The 18,897-nt window shown below is 30.3% G+C and overlaps 1 protein-coding gene across 6 annotated transcripts in view; it reads left to right on the forward strand.

Annotated features, from left to right (window-relative positions):
- Positions 1-9,902, forward strand: part of LOC117170358 (RNA-binding protein squid-like) — a 10,673-nt gene extending 771 nt beyond the window's left edge. Inside the window, exons 2-9 of one of the 6 annotated variants that reach the window (XM_033357097.1) lie at positions 4,365-4,405; positions 4,868-4,995; positions 5,197-5,343; positions 5,434-5,565; positions 5,813-6,080; positions 7,551-7,607; positions 8,302-8,417; positions 8,778-8,963. In XM_033357097.1, the coding sequence (XP_033212988.1) occupies positions 4,365-4,405; positions 4,868-4,995; positions 5,197-5,343; positions 5,434-5,565; positions 5,813-6,080; positions 7,551-7,607; positions 8,302-8,369 (841 nt within the window). In that variant the 3' untranslated portion in view covers positions 8,370-8,417; positions 8,778-8,963. Of the gene's footprint in view, positions 1-4,364; positions 4,406-4,867; positions 4,996-5,196; positions 5,344-5,433; positions 5,566-5,812; positions 6,081-7,550; positions 7,608-8,301; positions 8,418-8,772; positions 8,964-9,282 lie in introns of those variants that run through there. The other 5 variants (XM_033357095.1, XM_033357096.1, XM_033357098.1 and 2 more) reach the window with 5 other exon arrangements.
- The last annotated feature ends 8,995 nt before the right edge of the window (positions 9,903-18,897 follow it).

The following is an 18,897-nucleotide window of genomic DNA, read 5'->3' on the forward strand; positions in this document are numbered from 1 at the left end:
TTTTTATAGATATTTGAACATAATTGTCTTACATTCGGGACGCTCACAATTTTAAAGAGGGCACGCTTTCGATTTTTCAAAAAAAGTTGCTTAAACTAGAGCACTACTGTGATCTTTCTAAACTTTTTAGTTTTAAATATTTATGGAGTTTAAATTATATTCTTACCTTTGTAAATGCTTCAAAACTGGTATACAGCTTCCAATTTTTCCAAACTTATTTTTTCAAGAGCTTTTCATTCACTAAATTTCTCCTTAAAATGTTCAAACGTAATTTTGTAATTAAAAAACTATCTCAAGAGCATTATTTTTCGCTGATAAATTATGAAGCGATTGTATCAAAATCAATCGACGCGATAAATATTCGACCGATACCGACGCTCCACACAGAATTTCGCAATTAGATTTAGTAGCGATATTATGGAATCGACAATACTTTCTCACCTAATTTATAAATGAGAATTGACTGACTTATGGCATGCTATCGTGATAAGTTTTTATTAGCCTAATAAACAATTATTTTAATATTGTCGACTATTTTGATTTGATATTGTGCTTCCGTTTCAAATTATGTTTCATATCGAAATTTTGTAACTATAAAAAATGCTCCTGATTCCCACCTATTGGACTATATTATAAATGATAGATTATTAATTCTAATCGTTAATAAATGATTAATGAGTATCAATTCTACTGTAAGTATGAGTTCTAAAAAAGAACATAGTATCTTTTTGCTTGTGGAAGTATCCTATTTAATTGTAATGATATTCTGTAGTCAAATTTTGCAATTCTATTTTTTGGCCAGCTTCCTCGTTTCTTGCAGCAGAATTTCTGGGTGGTCAATTGTTATTCACTGGCAAATCATACCACTGGGATCTGAGAACTATGTATACTATAACTTTCGCCTTATTTTACAATGCAGTCTCAAGTTTCCAAAACAATTGCGAATCTTTCCGACTCGATATAGAGTTGGACAATTTCTGAATTTTTATTTTTAAAAACGTACCGCTCTCAAAAATCGACAACAATTATAAATTGAAAACATGTTTCATTGCATATTGAAGAAAATTTCAGAACTGAGCATTTGGGATGGGTCGAAGGTAATAAAGTGCGTCAGTTTTTAAATAGTGTTGAATTTTAATTTGTTTACATTCCTGAAGGACAAATCTGTTTTCGCAATTTTTCGTGCATTTTCATGAATGCCAAAACCCAGGAATCTAAATTTTTACGTTATTTCATTAAGTAACAGAATAAAAAATAGTAAAATTAGCTTTTTTCTTGGTTTTGTTTCATGGGTCCTCGCATGACCTTTTGCACACGTCCCGAAAAGCACTCATATTTAGACGGATGCGCGGCATTTTTCCTCCGAAAACGTAGGTGCAATTAATAGTAATTATATCTTACACTTACACAATCATTTATCGAGATCCGCGCAAAATGTTGAAAATTTGTTTACCTCAGGAATGATTAAAAAATGGTAACTCAAGAAAATTTAAAAACGGCAAACAAATTTTTAAACCTTTTTTTGGGGCGGAGGTGATCACGAATCTGTAGTTTTGTCGCTTCCAAATTTAAGGCATGTAATTTTTAATGCATGGGTCACGTGATCAGATTCTTACCTTCATCGTATCCACATGGAATATCAAGATAAAAATTTAAGTACAGCAATAGAAGCCACTAAGTAAAAGTTATCCACTCCGAAACTTTTATAATTAAAAAAATACTGATTTAATAAAAATTATATATTTTATATATATATAATATTATAAAAATTTTTGAGTATATAAACTTTTCTTAATTACCATTTATTACATATCCGAATTTTTAACTCGATGCGGTAGGAATCTGGCCACGTTACTCATTTATGATACTCCCTTAGTCCTATACATTTTTAGGACCCCAATACGCTAATTTTTCGTGTTAAATCAGCTTTGAATCAAATAATTTATTATATCCGGTCCACCTTGAGTTTTTAATGGAAATATTAAGGCCATGTAACCGTAACCTCAACGAAAAAAAAAACCTTTTTTTCAAACCTAACTTACGTTTACACGAAACACGATATCGAGTTCAAAATTTGTGAAATTAAATAAGAAGCAATAAGAACCAATTTGTCTGGTCCTAAATTTTTCCACATATAAAGTTTTTTTTTGTAACCATTTTTGTTGGTGCTTTTTTCATCATTATAAAAATGTAGGACACGATATCGCTTTTCGTGTGAACATCAGTTGAATTTGTGAAAAAAAGGAAAACAATTTTTGAGATTACGCTCGGATGACCTTTCATGCTCGTACTACCCGCATTTTTTTAATCGTTCAAATTCCACACGAAATGAAATTAAACTGAACATTTGATCAAATAAAGAACAGGAACATAGACATTCCGTACTTTTTTCTTTATTTTATCAAACTTTCAGGGGCATTTTGTGTGAAATAGTTATGACAAAAAATTCGGTAATATAGTAATCGGATAAGCGCAATGCGACAAAGAATTTCTGAAATTTTATTGGTAGTAAATAATTGATATCCAGTGTCTTTCCTCGCGTTTATATTTTCTCAAAGAATTAAATTTGTGAGGCAAGTGGTCGTTCTGATTTTTGGGTTATAACTGCATTGTAAAAGGGTATTGAATTATTGAGAGAAGTCAGCATCAAGTTCAAGTCCGTCATGTCTCGTCATGGCACAAACACTGGAAGTCGAGTCAATTGTGTCAGATCAGTCTCGCACACTTTCCTGCTGGGTCACGCGTAGAGTCAAATTCTGATCGATGTCAATGCAGTTTGGGCGTGACCAAGCACAGAGTCACTAGGGCCAATGCGAAAATCTCCGACAGGTCGGACACGCCATTAACCCAGTTTATGTGGCTTGATCTGCAGGTGGCAAACGACCCAGTGCGAGTATGATGGGCGGCTCGCAACCGGCTTATCGTGACCTGACCGACAACTGAGTATCGGCGAGAGACTGGTGCCCATGGTATTTATCACCAGCCCTAGATGATACACGAAAAGTTTAATCAATATCTGAAAAATGTAGCGACTACCACACTAACAGAGTAGTGAAAAAATCGCAGCACCTTATTTCATTCCGATGATAACCTGATTCGAGAGATAAAGATAACTTGACGATGACGAGAGAGAGAAAGATAAAGATAGAAAAGATTCAATAATTAGTAGAAAAATGAGAATAATTAATGTCACAAAGAAAGTAGACTCTGCAAAAATAGTCTTCCTATTTTTTAACAATATTTATACTTAGCAACTTTTGCTCGTTTTAATGTGCAGACAACTTTTCTAGCCTTTTAATATAGAGTTGCAGACTTCTAGAGCCAAATCTTTGGGCCAATCAGCAGTCAGAGTTCTACTTGGAAACTTTGAATTTGATAAAAAAAAGTCTTAATCTTGTTTTCTTTAGGCGCAGCCGATTGTCAACTGGTGTTGTAATGATTGCTCGTGTTTGTTGAACGTTGTAAAGTTTTTGCTCTCTCTATTGATATATTCTTATTTACGTACTTTTTCTTCATTTTTTTTTTTATTTCCTTTTTTGACACTGAGGTGCAAACATTAAATATGATTGGTTTTGTTATGCGTTTTTATTATTGTGGTAATGGTTTTTCATCCCTCATCAGAGATATCTACACATGGTATGGAATTACTATTTCTATATTTTTAGTAAAATTATTCGTCACCGTGGTAGTGTTTCTAATTATTGAATACTTAATAATATTTTCCAAAATTTACTGAATTATATAATGCCTGCTGTCTTCTTTTTCCTTTTTATGCGAAAAATTTGTTTTTCTACAGTAATTATAGATTTCCAGGAGTCAAGTTAAATTTCTTGAAATTTGCTTTGTTCCTATCAGCATTTTGAAGCAAAGTGTAGAGAATAAATTAAATTCATTTGCAGGTCAGCCGGAGCTAAGAAGGAATCTCTAAATGATATAACATTAAACTCCTTTTTTGATTTTATTAAATGGTTTTATTGTTAAAATGCAACGATTAGATGTAAAAGAAACTTTGGTATTGATCATGGTTCAATCAAATGGTTTTCTTTTGAGTATTACAGTTTTTGAGTATTTAGGTGGTAGGCGTCTATGGTCATTACGATAATGTTTGATTTCAAAAATAGTTGGATGTAACAACGATTTTTCCTCTATCGTTTTTCATTACAGATAACTTATCTTGTTGAAGTTGCAGTGATTTGAGAATTTGGTGATGTTACAAACCTGTAAAGATCGTATTCGAGAGATAAAGTGTAAATTTATTGCTGTTTTAAAGTTCAGTTTTCCCCTATGTAGCTTCTTAAAGGGTTAGGAATCCCGGAAAAATGTTCTAGATTTTACTAAAACCGATTTTTTCTCTTTTTTTATAGGAAGTTGTTTGTTGGTGCTCTCAGCTGGGAAACCACAGACAGTGAGTATTAAAAAAAATTAAAAACCAGGGTGGCCTCAAACATTTAAATCTAATCATAATAGTAAATTGATTAAAGAATTAAAATAATTAGATTCCAAGTCTTCTATTTTTTTAAAACTATGAACAAAACGAAATATAGATTTTTGAAGATTTCAAATTGAAATTACAAATTATTAATTTGGAAAGCTTTTGGAAGCATTTTGAAAGGATATAAGACAATGCAAAGATTTTATTAAGGTTCGTGAGAAAATGTTTAAAAATTAATTTGAAGAGAATATTAAAATATTTTGAAACTTAAAAAATTGTTCATTAAAAGTTTTACAAAACAAAACGTAGATTTTTAAAGTAGCTGCGTACTAAATAATGTGTGATCTTTGCATTTTTTTTAACGGCCATCCTGAAACATCTAACGAATTCTTGCTCCTCGAATTGGAAATTAAATTGATCTTCAACTAATTTCAGAGGAACTTCGGGAGTATTTTAGTAAATATGGAGACATTGAAAGCATTAATGTCAAGACAGACCCCAACACTGGACGATCAAGAGGTTTTGCCTTCATCGTCTTTGCCAAAGCTGAATCTCTCGACAAGGTAAATATGAAGTGAATCCTAAAATTACAAGAAAGGTTGAAATTTAACAAAATCACGTTTTTTAATGTACGTGATGTGTTACTTGAAAGTCAGTTCTGCTACTGAGTGGGATTGAAGAAAATTTTTTCTCTGAAAAATTAAGACAATTAAATTTATTTCATTCTCGAGTTTCCTTCTCTGATCAAATATCTTCTATTTCAGATCATGTCAGCAGGTGATCACTTAATCAACAACAAGAAGGTTGACCCAAAGAAAGCCAAAGCCCGTCATGGTAAAATTTTCGTCGGTGGACTCTCCACCGAATTGTCTGATGATGACATCAAAACTTTCTTTGGCCAATTTGGATCGGTAAGAATCTGTTTTCATTTACTGGTTTGGATTTCAGAAAAGCAGGTTGACTGTCTCGAAAATCCTTAAAATTTGCTCTGTTCTTTGCAGATCGTCGAAGTAGAGATGCCGTTCGATAAGACAAAGAACCAGAGGAAAGGCTTTTGCTTTATTACCTTTGAGTCTGAACAAGTTGTCAACAAACTTCTCAAGACTCCCAAACAGACGATCAACGGCAAGGAGGTACTAATTTTCACGTTTTAATTTTAGAAAGAAAGACAAGTTAGAATCCAAGAAGTTTTAACTTTTTTTCCTTGACATTGACGGTTTTCTTGGTTCCGTTCCAATTTCGTTTTCTATTTTTATCTCTGTACAAAAACTCTGTAACTATTTTAAATTCAAAACATAATTCACAAAACTAGTAGCTATCAAATAGAAACACTAATATAAAATGTAAAACATGATGTTTCATTTGAACTGTCCTTTTCAGGTCGACGTGAAAAAAGCGACGCCTAAGCTTGATGGAATGGGAGGCATGCGTGGAGGAGGAGCAATGATGCGCGGAGCACGAGGAGGTCGCGGCGCCCGTGGAGGTCGTGGAGGATTCCAGGCTGGTTGGCAGGGTGGATATGGTGGCGGCTATGGCGGTGGTTACGGCCAGGGTGGATATGGCGCTGGATATGACGGCTACGGAGGAGGATACGATTATTACGGCGGTGGGTACCCGGGCTACGGCGGCTACGACTACAGTGGCTACGGTAATTTTCATGACTTTTACTGAAGGTCGTTCGTCATTCGTTTCTGCGATAAACTATCGGCCGTCTGTTTTTCTACGATCGACGCTTCAGCGGACGACTCTGAATTTTGCACGCCCTCGCATCGCGCTTCCCTCATTTGACCAATCACTTTATTTATCATATTTATTTTTGCTCAAACGAGGTGGTTTAAAATCCACAGTAAGCTCGATTGCTCCAGGTTTCTCGATTCGGATCGTCCGCTCCGAAGGCAGTTTATGATCAGATGTATGTACATACTGTACGATAGGCGACGAAAGATGTGTGATATTATTTCTAACTGAGGCGCTGGTTTGCAGGCAGATCAGCCTAACTGCGTTTGCGTTCTGCTACTCATCAAAGCGGTTTATACTTTGCGCCCTCTCTCTCGCGTTACATTTTTCCCGATAATCCCGAACTAAAATTCGCCGGTAGAGGTAGTATTCTGAACTGAGAACTATCAGAGTGGCGAGTTTACAGAAGAAGCTAGTTTATCGCATTATCTGTTGTTTCGTCAAAGGAAACCTTTTCAAAACGCATGATTTCGAACTCGTCTTTATACATTGGTCTTTATTAACATTGTTATTCTGATAACGATCACTCATTAATCCAACTCGCCAATTTTCTGAGTTACATAATACCTTGTTAAAATTATTAACAAATGAAAATTGAAATTAACTCCACTATATCTATTCAAGTACATATATGGCGTATTAACGATAAGTAATGACATATAATATGTAACAGTGAAAGTGTGAAGGCAGACAAATCAATCTTTTTTTCCGTTTTAATGGCGTGAGCTTATTGCTCCTTTTTTATTTGACTTTTTTCCTTTTATCAATGTGATGTTTCAAAATTTTCTTTTAACTGTATTGCTTTAGTTACTTCTGTTTTTTCTTGAGCGCGAAGTAGATTCAATTTTTAAGATGTTCTCTACATTTCATACGTTCACTGATTGATGTCAGTGAATCGGTGGAATTCAATTGTCTTTTTTTGTTTCTAGCGTTTTATTTTGTTTCTGATTCTGCAGACTCGCTGACTTCAAAAGCACTCAATCACTGTAACATAATTATATAAATATACTTTGTGAAGATGATTAAAGTAAAACTGTACAGGACAATATGGCTTATGAAATGGTATATTGTACCCCTTGATCCCGCTTTCGCCAAATTCCTCATTTTTGCACGTATACTCTCGGTTATCAACACTAATTATAAGAAGCAAGTAATCCTTATTTCGACATACACCCCCTCTTTGTCTGGACTTGAAGTTTTTGCAAAGATATTGGTGATATTGTAGAGGCGCTTTGGTCGAGCCGTCACATCTATCTATCTCCAATATCTTTGATTTTCGTAATTTAATTTTTGATCAAAGGAGCGTAGAATTTTGTCATTTAAAGAAAAGCAACGATACTGACTTGATTGTCTCTTGTACCGTGTGTTCCATGAAACGCAGACGGATATGGATATGAAGGTGGCTACGGAGGTGGGCGCGGTGGTGCGCGCGGTAAAGGTACGCGGTAAAAATTTTGAGCAGAGTTCCTTCCGATCGGTGTAAATCGATTCAAGACTGATTGTATTTCGGTTCTATTCAATCTCAGTTTCTAATGTCTTTTACTAACATTGCAAGCTAATGATAATTTAAACAGCTGACGGACAGTAAAAGGCGGTCTTTAATCGATAGACATCGATTGGATCGCTACTGGTTTGCACGGACATTAGTATTGTTCTTGTTCTGTTTAGATAGAAAGCTTTTTTGTCATCCCCCAACCACCCCCTTTTTCCCCTCACTAACGCTTGCCAAGTTTAACCTTCCCGAAAAGAAGCGACTCATTTCCCTAATTGATTTTCTAAATTAATGCAAACATTCGGTGCTTTATTAACACTTTTGTCACGAGGAGATCTTTCGATACATCACACGCTTTCAAAAATTATCCAGAAATGTTTAACGAGACTGGGCACTCTGCAAAGACTCGGAACGCAGTCTACAGTCCACCTGAGTAAAGTCTATGTGAATTTTCTGTAGTCGACTTCTCTTCCTGTGTTCACCATTAATATTTATTGTAGTCACGTCAGTTTTATTTTTTCCAATTTTCTTCTCTTTTTTTATTTTATTTAATTTTTTTTTTATTTTTTTTTTTACGCGGGAGGAACGAGACGGTGTTGTCCGTTCGGTGGACTAACGCAGTCCCATGGGTGTGTTTCAGGCGGTGCAGGCTTCGCCGGTAAACAAAGAGGAGGAGGCAGAGGGAATGCCAGGCACCAGCCCTATTAAAGGAAATCATAATTCGCGAACTCGGTGCGACTAGCATTGTGATCGTTGGTGAGTTGATCTCAAATTTCAATCACATTTCTCATACTCTATTGACAAGGCTGTCAGCTAGTCATTTTATGCAAATAAAAGAAGTAACTTTTTTCACTCAAGTGTTTTGTTGAATTTTTCCTTTTCAATTGTAGAAACTTCCAATGAAAATCCCACTCGAAAATTTGAATGATAACTTTATTTAGTCTGAAAAATTGTCTTTTTTGTTATTTGGTTCAATGAAATTTATTTTTTTCTTCCCTTCCTTCATTAATTCCCATTGTGTTTGGAAAATAATTTACATCTTCCTGCATGATAAATTTTCTTCTAAAAGGTTGATTAGTAAACAGGAATTGAAACTCTATCCGGTTTTCAGCGCAGGTGTGCAGCCTTCTGCATCTGTCGAAAAACGAGTAACGACTGAATACCGTAATTTCTACACCAGCAGTCTCAACTTTTCATGTCTTTACGCAGATCTCTATAATATTTTTCTGTTAAAAAAAAACAATCTTATAGTCAAAGATCCTTATCAATAAACGATTCTCGAAGTCAGATTTTTTTATGAAACCAAGTGATGAGCCAAGGGAAAAACAATCAAAGTCTGAAAAACATGTAATCTGAAAAGTACAATCCGATCAAAATTATTTCACAATTCTACAATATGGAGTTTTGATAGGACTTTGATCATCTTTCCCTTGAACTCGAGTTTTTCGATTTCCATTAATATTGATGCCTAGTCGTGATAAATAACCTTTGAACTGATGGATGAAGGGAAGAAAATGTTAATCATTGGAAATTTAACCCACTTACCATATAAGCATCGCAACTAACGTTTGTTTTTTTGATGTTCATCGTGAAAAAATCGTGGATTCGTATCATGTTACAGAATGTGCCTCAGTATTCTCAGAATTTCTTCCAAAATGGGCATCCTCCAATCTTTGGGTTGCGCGTCATCGGCGGACGAAACAAGGAATTTTTACGTAAAACATCTACTGGGCAATACTCAATGATTTCTGGTTTCAACAGTTTTGGGCATATCAGTCAAAATATAATCGCCCAGGATTATTGATCACATGAAGGAGGCAACGATCAAATTAAAAAAAAAAAAAACTCAAGTTAAATAGACGACATAGCAAAAGGAAATACATTCAAGATCTGAGTATCTTTCAGCCCAGTTACTTTTTTTTTTTGGACAAACTAATCTTCACTTGAGCACAAAGACAACTTTTTATTTTAGATAAATGGACTGATGTCTGCAATGAATTGTAAATTAATTTTTAGAGTCGCGTAAATAATGCTTCCGAAAGAAATGAATGTTCCGTATTGGTGTGTTTGGATGAATTGTCTTGTCTCAAAGTACATTTTTTCTGGGTACGATATCTCGGGATACAAACGTGTATACGTACGCGATTTCATTAGAAATAAGCCTAGGTATTTATTGCAATTATTATAATTTTTAGAATTAATTACTATGCCAAAATGAATAAAAGATTGAACGTGACTCCATATTTGGTTTTCCGATTTTATTTCCTTTCTGTTTTGTAATTTATTAGTTCCAATTTATGGGTCGTGTTGCGTGAAATTTGTTCTTGACTTTTTTTATGGGACTTTAAAAACCGACTTCTTTTTTTATATGCATTTCACAATGAAACTTAATTTATGCTGCGTTTTCTGTTGCAAGTGGGTTTGCGTACACTTGAGACGTTTTTATTTTTCTAACTAAATCTTGAAAAGTGTTTAGAACGTTTTGAAAAGTGTAATATTATTATAAATTAAGTAACTATTATTTATCCAGGGTGGCCACTGGAATGGTAATTTTTTAAGACCGGGCAATAGCAGTGAATTTTTTATCGGGAATTTTGCAAATTTGTAAAAGAAAAATCTGCGTTCTATTTTAACAGTTTTTAAGTAATTAGTGGAATTGTTGTTTTTCAATTATGCTATTTAGCTTACAATGCGTTATTCAAAATTATTTTACTTTAAACATTTTTATTTTAATAAGTTCATTTTTCTAAATTTATCTGTAATTTAAATAATAAAAAGTGGATGGAAACGATTTTAATAATTTTCATAATAATATATTCGTAGTTAAAGGATTTTATTAAATTTAAACTATTGTTTCAGTCTAAAATATTCAATTTTTAATCCATTCGATTTGAAATTTTTAATTAAAAAAAAAGATAATTATTGAATATTTAACAATATTTAAATTTTTATTTAAGACAAGTAAATTGAAACGAAATATTTAAAAGTAAACCATTTGAAACTTAATGGTTTGACATAGAAAACCTGTAATCGCTAAAGTTTTGAAGAAATTTGAACGTCACAGTTATGCTTGTTGTATTTGAAACATGCGTGCTTAATTTGTAAGTAAAATTTTTTAATTTTTATGTATAATTTCCAAATGGACATTTGTAGAAAAAATTTGAGTAACTTTAAAAGATATTTAGGAGTTTTAACAGGATTAAAAGTTATGCAAATTTTGGGAAGTTTCCTTAAAATCTTCCAGAATCTTTTTTGAAAATTTTGCTCTAATCTTTGAAAAACTTTGTAAATATTCTCTTAAAATAATTTTTCAAAATGAGAAGTTATTTTTATTTTTTCTAGAAATCTTAAGAAAATGTTTTTATTCTTTTGAAGCCTTTCACAATTCTTAAGAAGAATCTAATTTTTTGTTTAAAATCTGCGAAAGTCTACATTTTGCTTTATATTAGGCTATCATTTCAAGTTTTAAATTTAAGTTTAAATCTTTTTTGAACCTCTAAATATCTCTTAAAGTTACTTGAATCTCGCCTACAAATAGTAATTGAATTTCTAATTTTCTAGCAATTTTGAAAGTTCATTGATTGATATTTGTAATTTTGTTGCTTTAATGTTCCATTTTTTAAATTTCCAATGTCCGTGAAAAATTTTTGTGAACCGGGAAATGACCGGGTATTTATTTCGTCGATTAAAACGGTCACCATGTTATTAACACATAACTGCAGTGTTGTATTTGGAACAGATATATTGATCTCTACTCCTAATTTGTAGATTCTTTGACTTCAAACAAATGATTTATATGATCATAAATCATTCACAAAATATTATCATTAATTTTCAATTACTGTTTGTGAATTTGTTTGGTAATATTTCACCTACTGAAAATAACATTGATGTAAGTACTTTCTTCTATTAATGTATTTAAAAGAATCGTCGACTGAGTTTTACTTTCAAAACTTTTTGGCGCAATGATTTTTATTCATTTTTATCTATTTTAAATAAATTAACCAATTCCATATTTAAACGTACAACGAAGTAGGAATAGAATTTCTTGGAATTTGTGATCTGAGATGCTCTTGGCGTTTCAAAATTGACAGCCTTTTTTATTTTTGAAATTACATGTAATTTAACTTCATCTATCAAAAATTCTTAAAATTAAAAACTAATGATTGCAAGTCTGTTTTTGGAAAAAGTTCATGTCAGATAATTTCTTTAGCTAAAAAGCTCTAAAAATTTTGAAACCCGAAGAAACAGGTCGTTATTTTGCTTTCATAGACAAAAATTGTTCGGCCGTTCTAAAAAATGTTATGAATCGCGAAAACATGTCTACAAAAGCAAAAAGCTTTGAACCATTTCTATATTACTGTTAACTTTCAAAAACTGCACAAGAAAAATTAACAATAATTTTCGAATTTATCTTAAAATAAAAAAAGAACGAAGATATGAACGGTTTCAAAATTTTCTTAAAATAATTATAAATAACTTTTTTCTCAGATTAAGCAATAAGAGTAATTTGAGCTCATATTATAAGTTGGTATCCGACGAAAGTAGAAATACATTTGGAATCTTATCATGCCTTCCGTTCTTTTTTTTTATTTAATACTTTAGAAAAAATCTTGTTCTAAAATTACGATGGATTTTTCGTTAGTGAAAAATAATAACAAAAAAGGGTTGGCTGCATTTAGAATTCTTTTAAAGTGTGCTAAAAATCTTGTTATATTGAGTTCAATGAATTGAGAACAAAAGAAACAAGTGCTCAGTTTGTTTTGGTAGAAAATTAAACATTTTTTCATTTTCAGCAATAGAAAATAAACTACAAATTACAGCACTAAAGTGGAAATCCTGAATTTTATATTGTTTAAATTGAAGTATACAAATTTATAAATAAAAAATGTTGCTGAATAATTTAGACGTATAAAATGAAAGTTATGGTACTAACACTTTTCAATTGAACTCTTTTAAACAAAAGGCAGGTGAACGACAAAATTTCGAGTTTAAAAATATAAATACACCTAATCATTTTAAGATAGAAACATTTAAAAATCTCAGATTAATTTTTTTTTTACTGAAAACTTCTGAAATTAGGAGTTAAATCAATTTCATTTTCAATAGTTTAAACATCCTTGAAAAGCTTCAAAATCTTGAGAAATCTAGAAGTTGCTGTACATTTTTTCAAATTATTTTCGAAATTTATTCAGCACTTCTAAATACCCTAAACTTATTCGAATTCTTCGTGCAAATTTTAGAAAATCCTGCTGATTATTTGCGCGGAAACAATTGAGTCATTTTAAGTTTTAAAAAGATTCAAAATTATTTAAAATTTTGAAATGCTTTCAAATATTTTAAACCTAGTTATATGTACGGGCAAAATTCGGCTATTCGCGCCAAAATTTCGATGCAAATAGTCACAGTCTAATTTAAAACAAAATGTTAATTTTTGTAGATTTCAAATATAACATTACAAGCTTTTTAACAATTCTGAAAGTTTTCAAAAGAATGAAAACATTTTGTTAAGATTCTTAAGAAAATTGAAAATTATTTTGAATGTTGAAAAATTATTTTAAGGGAATATTTTAAAAGATTTTCAAAATTGTCAAAAAAATAAATCTGAAATATTTTGAGGAAACTTTTTAAAATTTGCGGGATTTTCTAAAAGTTGTATGAAAAATCCGATTCATTGTAAATGATAGTTATCGAATTTCTTCTACAATTTTTAGAAACTTCTCCAAATTTTAAAGAATTTCCTGAAAATATTCCAGATTATTTTTAACAATTTTGGGAATAATTTTAAACTTTTTAAATATTGTCTTCAAGTAATTATTCAAAATGAATTTTTTTTAAATTTAACTAGGAATTTTAAGAAAGGTTTTTCATTCTTTTGAAGCCTCTTAAAATTTTTAAAAATCTTCTACGTCTTTTGTTTGAAATCTGGAAAATCTCCATTTTGTTTTAAATTAGGCTATCATTTCAAGTTTTAAATTAATTTTGAATCTTGTCAAAACTTCTAAATATCTTAAAATTATTCAAATTTCTTCTACAAATAAATGTTCAATTGTTACATCAAAATTTTAAGGATTTTTTTTTTGCAGGATTTCCTTAAAAATGTAGGAAACTTTTAATTCATTTAAAAGATCTTTAGAAGTTCTGAAAATATTCAAAAATCATTTACAAAAAAAAAAAACATTTTTTAGATGAAACAATTAAAATTGTAACGTTCGTTTCAAAGCTCTTTGAAAATTTGAGGATTCAAGGCTTCCTATGTCAAATAATTGAATTTCAAATTCTTTCACATATTTAGTTTTGAATAAAATATTGATAAATATGAAATAGCTATTCTTTCTTATAATTAAAAATTTTCAAATTGAATGGATTAAATATAGTGTTATACTGAAAAACTTTTGTAAATTGAATAAAATTCTAATTATGAATTCATTATTTAAGTTCAAAATAATGTATAAAGTTTCAATCGGACGTTTACATTTTCTGAATGAAGACTTTCATACTAGCACAGTTTAAGTTTTAACTTTATAATTCTTTAAAATCTAGAAATTATTAAATTTGTAACGGAGTTAGAATCGTTTTGTCAAATCAATTACATATTTTCTAGTTTTTAATACTCAAAGTACATATCTATTTTTAAAATAGTTTATTCTTTCTTTATTTTAAATTCAAAGATTTTCAAGTTACGTATTGTAAACTGAATGATATAATTTAAAAATATAACACTTCAACTACATAATTATTTTTAAAAATTGTTGAAATCGAACTTTGATAGATTTTTGTTCTAAAAATTTGTAAAATTCCTGGTAGAAAAATAAATTTACTATCATTTCCTTATTTTACCAGGTTTCACAAAATTCCCGGTCCAGCGGCTACTTTGCAAAAGTAACTGACGAAAAAAAAATGGAAAGCCCGACGAATAACGTGTATTACAAAAAGGAAAACAAAGACATTTTTATCAATTTTATTCAAAATATTCAATAATTGGTGTATCAGTACCCAGCCAATTTTTCTTTAGAATTAGCCGTAGGATCCGAATAAAAAATTACTTTTTTAATTTCAAATCCAGTTTGTTTTACACGTTCCCAAAGGAAACACCATAACTGAAAAATTAGGTTTTGCGAGTTATTAGCGCTATTATTTTTTTATGGTTTTCTCGTAACATTGGCTCTAATACATAAAATATTACTTTATACTGATAATTAGATGCATTAATAAATTGTTTGCACAATTTATAATTGTTCATATCCATTTTCTCTTAGGATAAAGTTACAAAGTCGCGTTTTTTTTAAATTTTTCAACTGATCAGTTATGGCGAAGCAAATATTAATTAAATTTGAGATAAAAGATTGTTTAAAAAATCTATAATTTATAATAATATTCTCTTAGACTTAGATTCTTAGAATAATGCTGGAAAGTTGCAGTTTTTTTGTCAAATTTTCACCGTTTGTCCACTTTTAAATTATAGTGAGGTAATAATTAATTCAAGTTAATAAATATAATTATTCAAACAATGTATTATTATTTTAAATAATATTCTCTTTGAATGTTAGAAAGCTGCCGTTGTTTTCCGAAATTTTGAACTTCGGTTTTAACTTATGTCGTAATGCTACTGAAATTTACAAAAATAATTGTGTAAACAAATTATGATTGTTTATAATTATTTTCTCCTATAGTAATGCTAGGTAGTTGCGGGTTTTCTGAAATGTTCCACCTCTTCGACATTTTTCAAGGTAATAATGCAATTTAAAAAACATAATTGATCAAAAAAATGATTGTTTTTAACTATATTTTCTCCTATTTAAAGGATAGATATAGTTGCGGTTTTTTCTTAGATTTTCAACTTTTTCTCTACTTTTCACTTTTAGCGAGATGATAATTAATCCAAGTTCCTAAGCATAACTTTGTAAACATTCTATTATGTTTTATAGCTATATTATCTTATAGCAGTGCTAGAAACTGTCGGCGTTTTATGAAATTTTCAGCTTTTCATTAATTTCTAGTTCTCAGTAACTACTTCGAGGAAAAGGCTTTTTTTGTGTGGCAAATTCGTGTTAAACTCAATGGGGCTTGCGGAACCTCTAAAAATAATTTTAAACAAATCGCATTTATTTGTTTGTAGATTCGAACAAATTTAGGGGCGATATGCATCAAAATTAAAAAAACAATATTTCAGCTTTAACGTGAACTTGCGTCCTTCTGAATTTGCGAATTTCTTGACAGAAAAATATGAAAAACTAAAAAAATATTACAGTGGAGGCAGGTGGAAGGGGGGTCGTCAAAAGTCCACGTTTATCCACAGGAGGGCGGGGGGACAAAACTTAGTCAAAATAAATCGTACACGTGGTATATAACTATATATGGACGGCCCTTGCCTACCGAAACATTTTTTCCCCTCAGCAAACGCCTCAAATAATATAAGCATTTTCACTCATAGCATTCAGTCAAACAATTAAAGAAAACAATTCAATATTTTTCAGCACAATAATCATGGCTGAAACATAAATAATTATGTGTACATCAAATTTTATAATCGACATTTTTCAGCAATTTTTCTATTGCAAAATTACAGTCAATTTTTTCACTGTTCGAATATATATTATATTCACTCATTTTTTAAAAAGATGAGTTTGTAAGTTTTACAAGGCTATTTCATTGACCCATAATTTGACTTCGACAACAGGAAGTCCCCGATCACGTGTGAGATATAATTTTTTAGTTTACAGCGCAGATGTTTCCAAAAATGTTAGTATTTTATCAGTAAAAACTCTAGATAATCCTTTTTTTTCATTTGTAAAGTTGTAAAAAAATTTATTTCCAAAATGTCCCCCAAAGCTTTGCCCACGCCACCCTCGCATTTAGGTATTGATCTCATATCCGGTTAAGTCAATCGCAATGCATTCTGGGTAGAGACGCCGGCCGGATCCAAGCCGGGGTTTCAACTTAGGCGGCTTAATTCTCCTTTTCTCATTGGTCAACGTGGTCTCAAATGATCTATTCCTACTGTCTCACTCTTCCTCTTTTCTTTTCAATGACGCCATCTCTTTTAATGCCGACATCAGGAGCGTGCATACATGCAAAAAAGTGAAAATGTAATAAATAGTTTACCAAATTAATAAATAATGATGTTATTTCATTTTGTATAAAAAAATGTTCTGATAGAAGATGCATACAAATTAAATGATGAATTCAAATCAATTTACTTTAAAATCTAAATTCTTCTGACAAGTTTCAATTGTCACAAAAATTACAATTAATATTTACAAAATACATAATAATCTAATTGAAATGTATTGTAAGAAATTATCTTTAGTGTGGGTAATTAATATTTCTAACCACTTAAAGACATTTTTTTGTGCCAAATCATAGTAAAACTACACTAAAAAAGATGTAATTTAAGAAAATAGAAAATGAATGATTTTTAACAATTTCTTCCTCCCTTTTCAGTCAGCTTGAAAAAGACAATTTAAATAAATAGGAAAATGTCTGTAAAATCCGGCTATCTTTTTATTTTGTTTTTGTTATCTAGTTTATAAATTTTGTTCCTAGTGTATTTTTATAAGCAAAATAGCTTTAGATATCAGTACAGAACTAGATAACCAAACATTTTCCGAAAATGTTTTTTTTGTCAGAATTTTCGTTTTTTAATTTAATGATACAAAAAAATTGATTTTAGTTACAACTTTAGTGCAGCAATAATTTTTTCCTTCCTTCACGATATTTGTTGAAATTATCGTTTATTGAAAAAAAAATTCTCTTCGTTTTATTCTTCTTTCATGAAAAACTCGTCTGTCTCAATGTCATAACGCCAGACGAAGTTTGGATTTTCTCGAAACAGAATCATTTTTTTCTGACAAACATTTGTCTGAGGAGCAAGTTTATATTTTGGTGCAAATTTGCAAATTTTATCCAAAAGCTGGATCCTCCGAAAAAATATAAAAAAATTTACATGCGCTACTTTTTCACTTCGTTCCAATGTTTGATTTCTTTTTCGACCATACAAGAAAATACTGTATAAAATTAAAAAATCCATGTTTGAAGAATTTTATAAGCTTTCAAATCGAAAATTGTTCTACTTTTGATCATATATTAAAATGGAAAACCTTCAATTGACTTTCTGTTTAAAATCCGAGCGTTTTATCAGTTCATTTTTAGGTAAGAAATATGGTTTCTTTAAGAAAAAGTGGATTAATAGGAATTTAATTTATTAAAATAAAAATAGTTAATTCAGCGTTTGAAGTATTTTTCTAAATAAGTTAGAAAGAAATATTTTGAAACACACAAAAACAAAACTATTTAAAAAACCAACATTTTCTGATTTTGCTTCCTTCGACGTTTACCATGGGTTTTAATGTATTTTTGTCAATTTAAAGTTAATATACGCTATTTTTTGCAAATGATTTTCCATTCCCAAAATTTTACTTGTTATCACAACTAACATACTATTATGTGATACGAAGTTTTTAAAATTATTTTATGACATAGTTCAAAAATATTAAAAATCAATTAAAATTTCTATTTATTTACCACAGGCTTCACAGTATTTCCCGTTTTCCTAAATTAATAAAACCCAATACAAAAATTGAACTATCTTTGGTTTTAAAGTTAATTCTTCTTAGTTGAAAAATCTATTATTATAATGCTAGTTTATTATTTGGTAAACAATTTAATTATTTTGTTGAAAATCAAATGTATAAGAAAAAATGTAGTACAAAATTCGATTTACTAGAAAATGAACTTTTTGATTGAAAAATCATAATTTCGAATTAAAAATTCAATTTCTTTGTAGGAAATTAGTTTTGATTTATCATTTTAGTGAGAAACTCAGCATGCTGGTTGTAAATAGTTTCTATTTCGTAGAATACTCGTGTTTTTCGATTGAATTCAACCGTTTTTTTTTAAATAAAAATTTTTAATATTTTCAGGTTGAAATATCAACTATTACATTTTTTGATAAGGATACAATTTTTTTGATTAGAATTTTCTATTATGGGGTAGCAAACTTAATTGTTTTGTTGAAAATTCAACATTTTTGTTAAAAAGTCATCCTTTTTGGGTGAAAATGTAACTGTTTTGGTATAAAATTCATCTATTTGGTTGAAAATTAAACAGTTTTTTAGAAAGTTCGCCTTTTTGACTTGAGCATTTAAAAATAATAACAACAATATTTTTGTGTTGAAATATTAATTAAAGCATTTTTCATTGAAAATCCATTTTTTGTCGAGAAGTCAATTACTTC

The sequence above is a fragment of the Belonocnema kinseyi genome, chromosome 3 (genome assembly GCF_010883055.1).
Source record: "Belonocnema kinseyi isolate 2016_QV_RU_SX_M_011 chromosome 3, B_treatae_v1, whole genome shotgun sequence".
NCBI lineage: Eukaryota > Metazoa > Arthropoda > Insecta > Hymenoptera > Cynipidae > Belonocnema > Belonocnema kinseyi.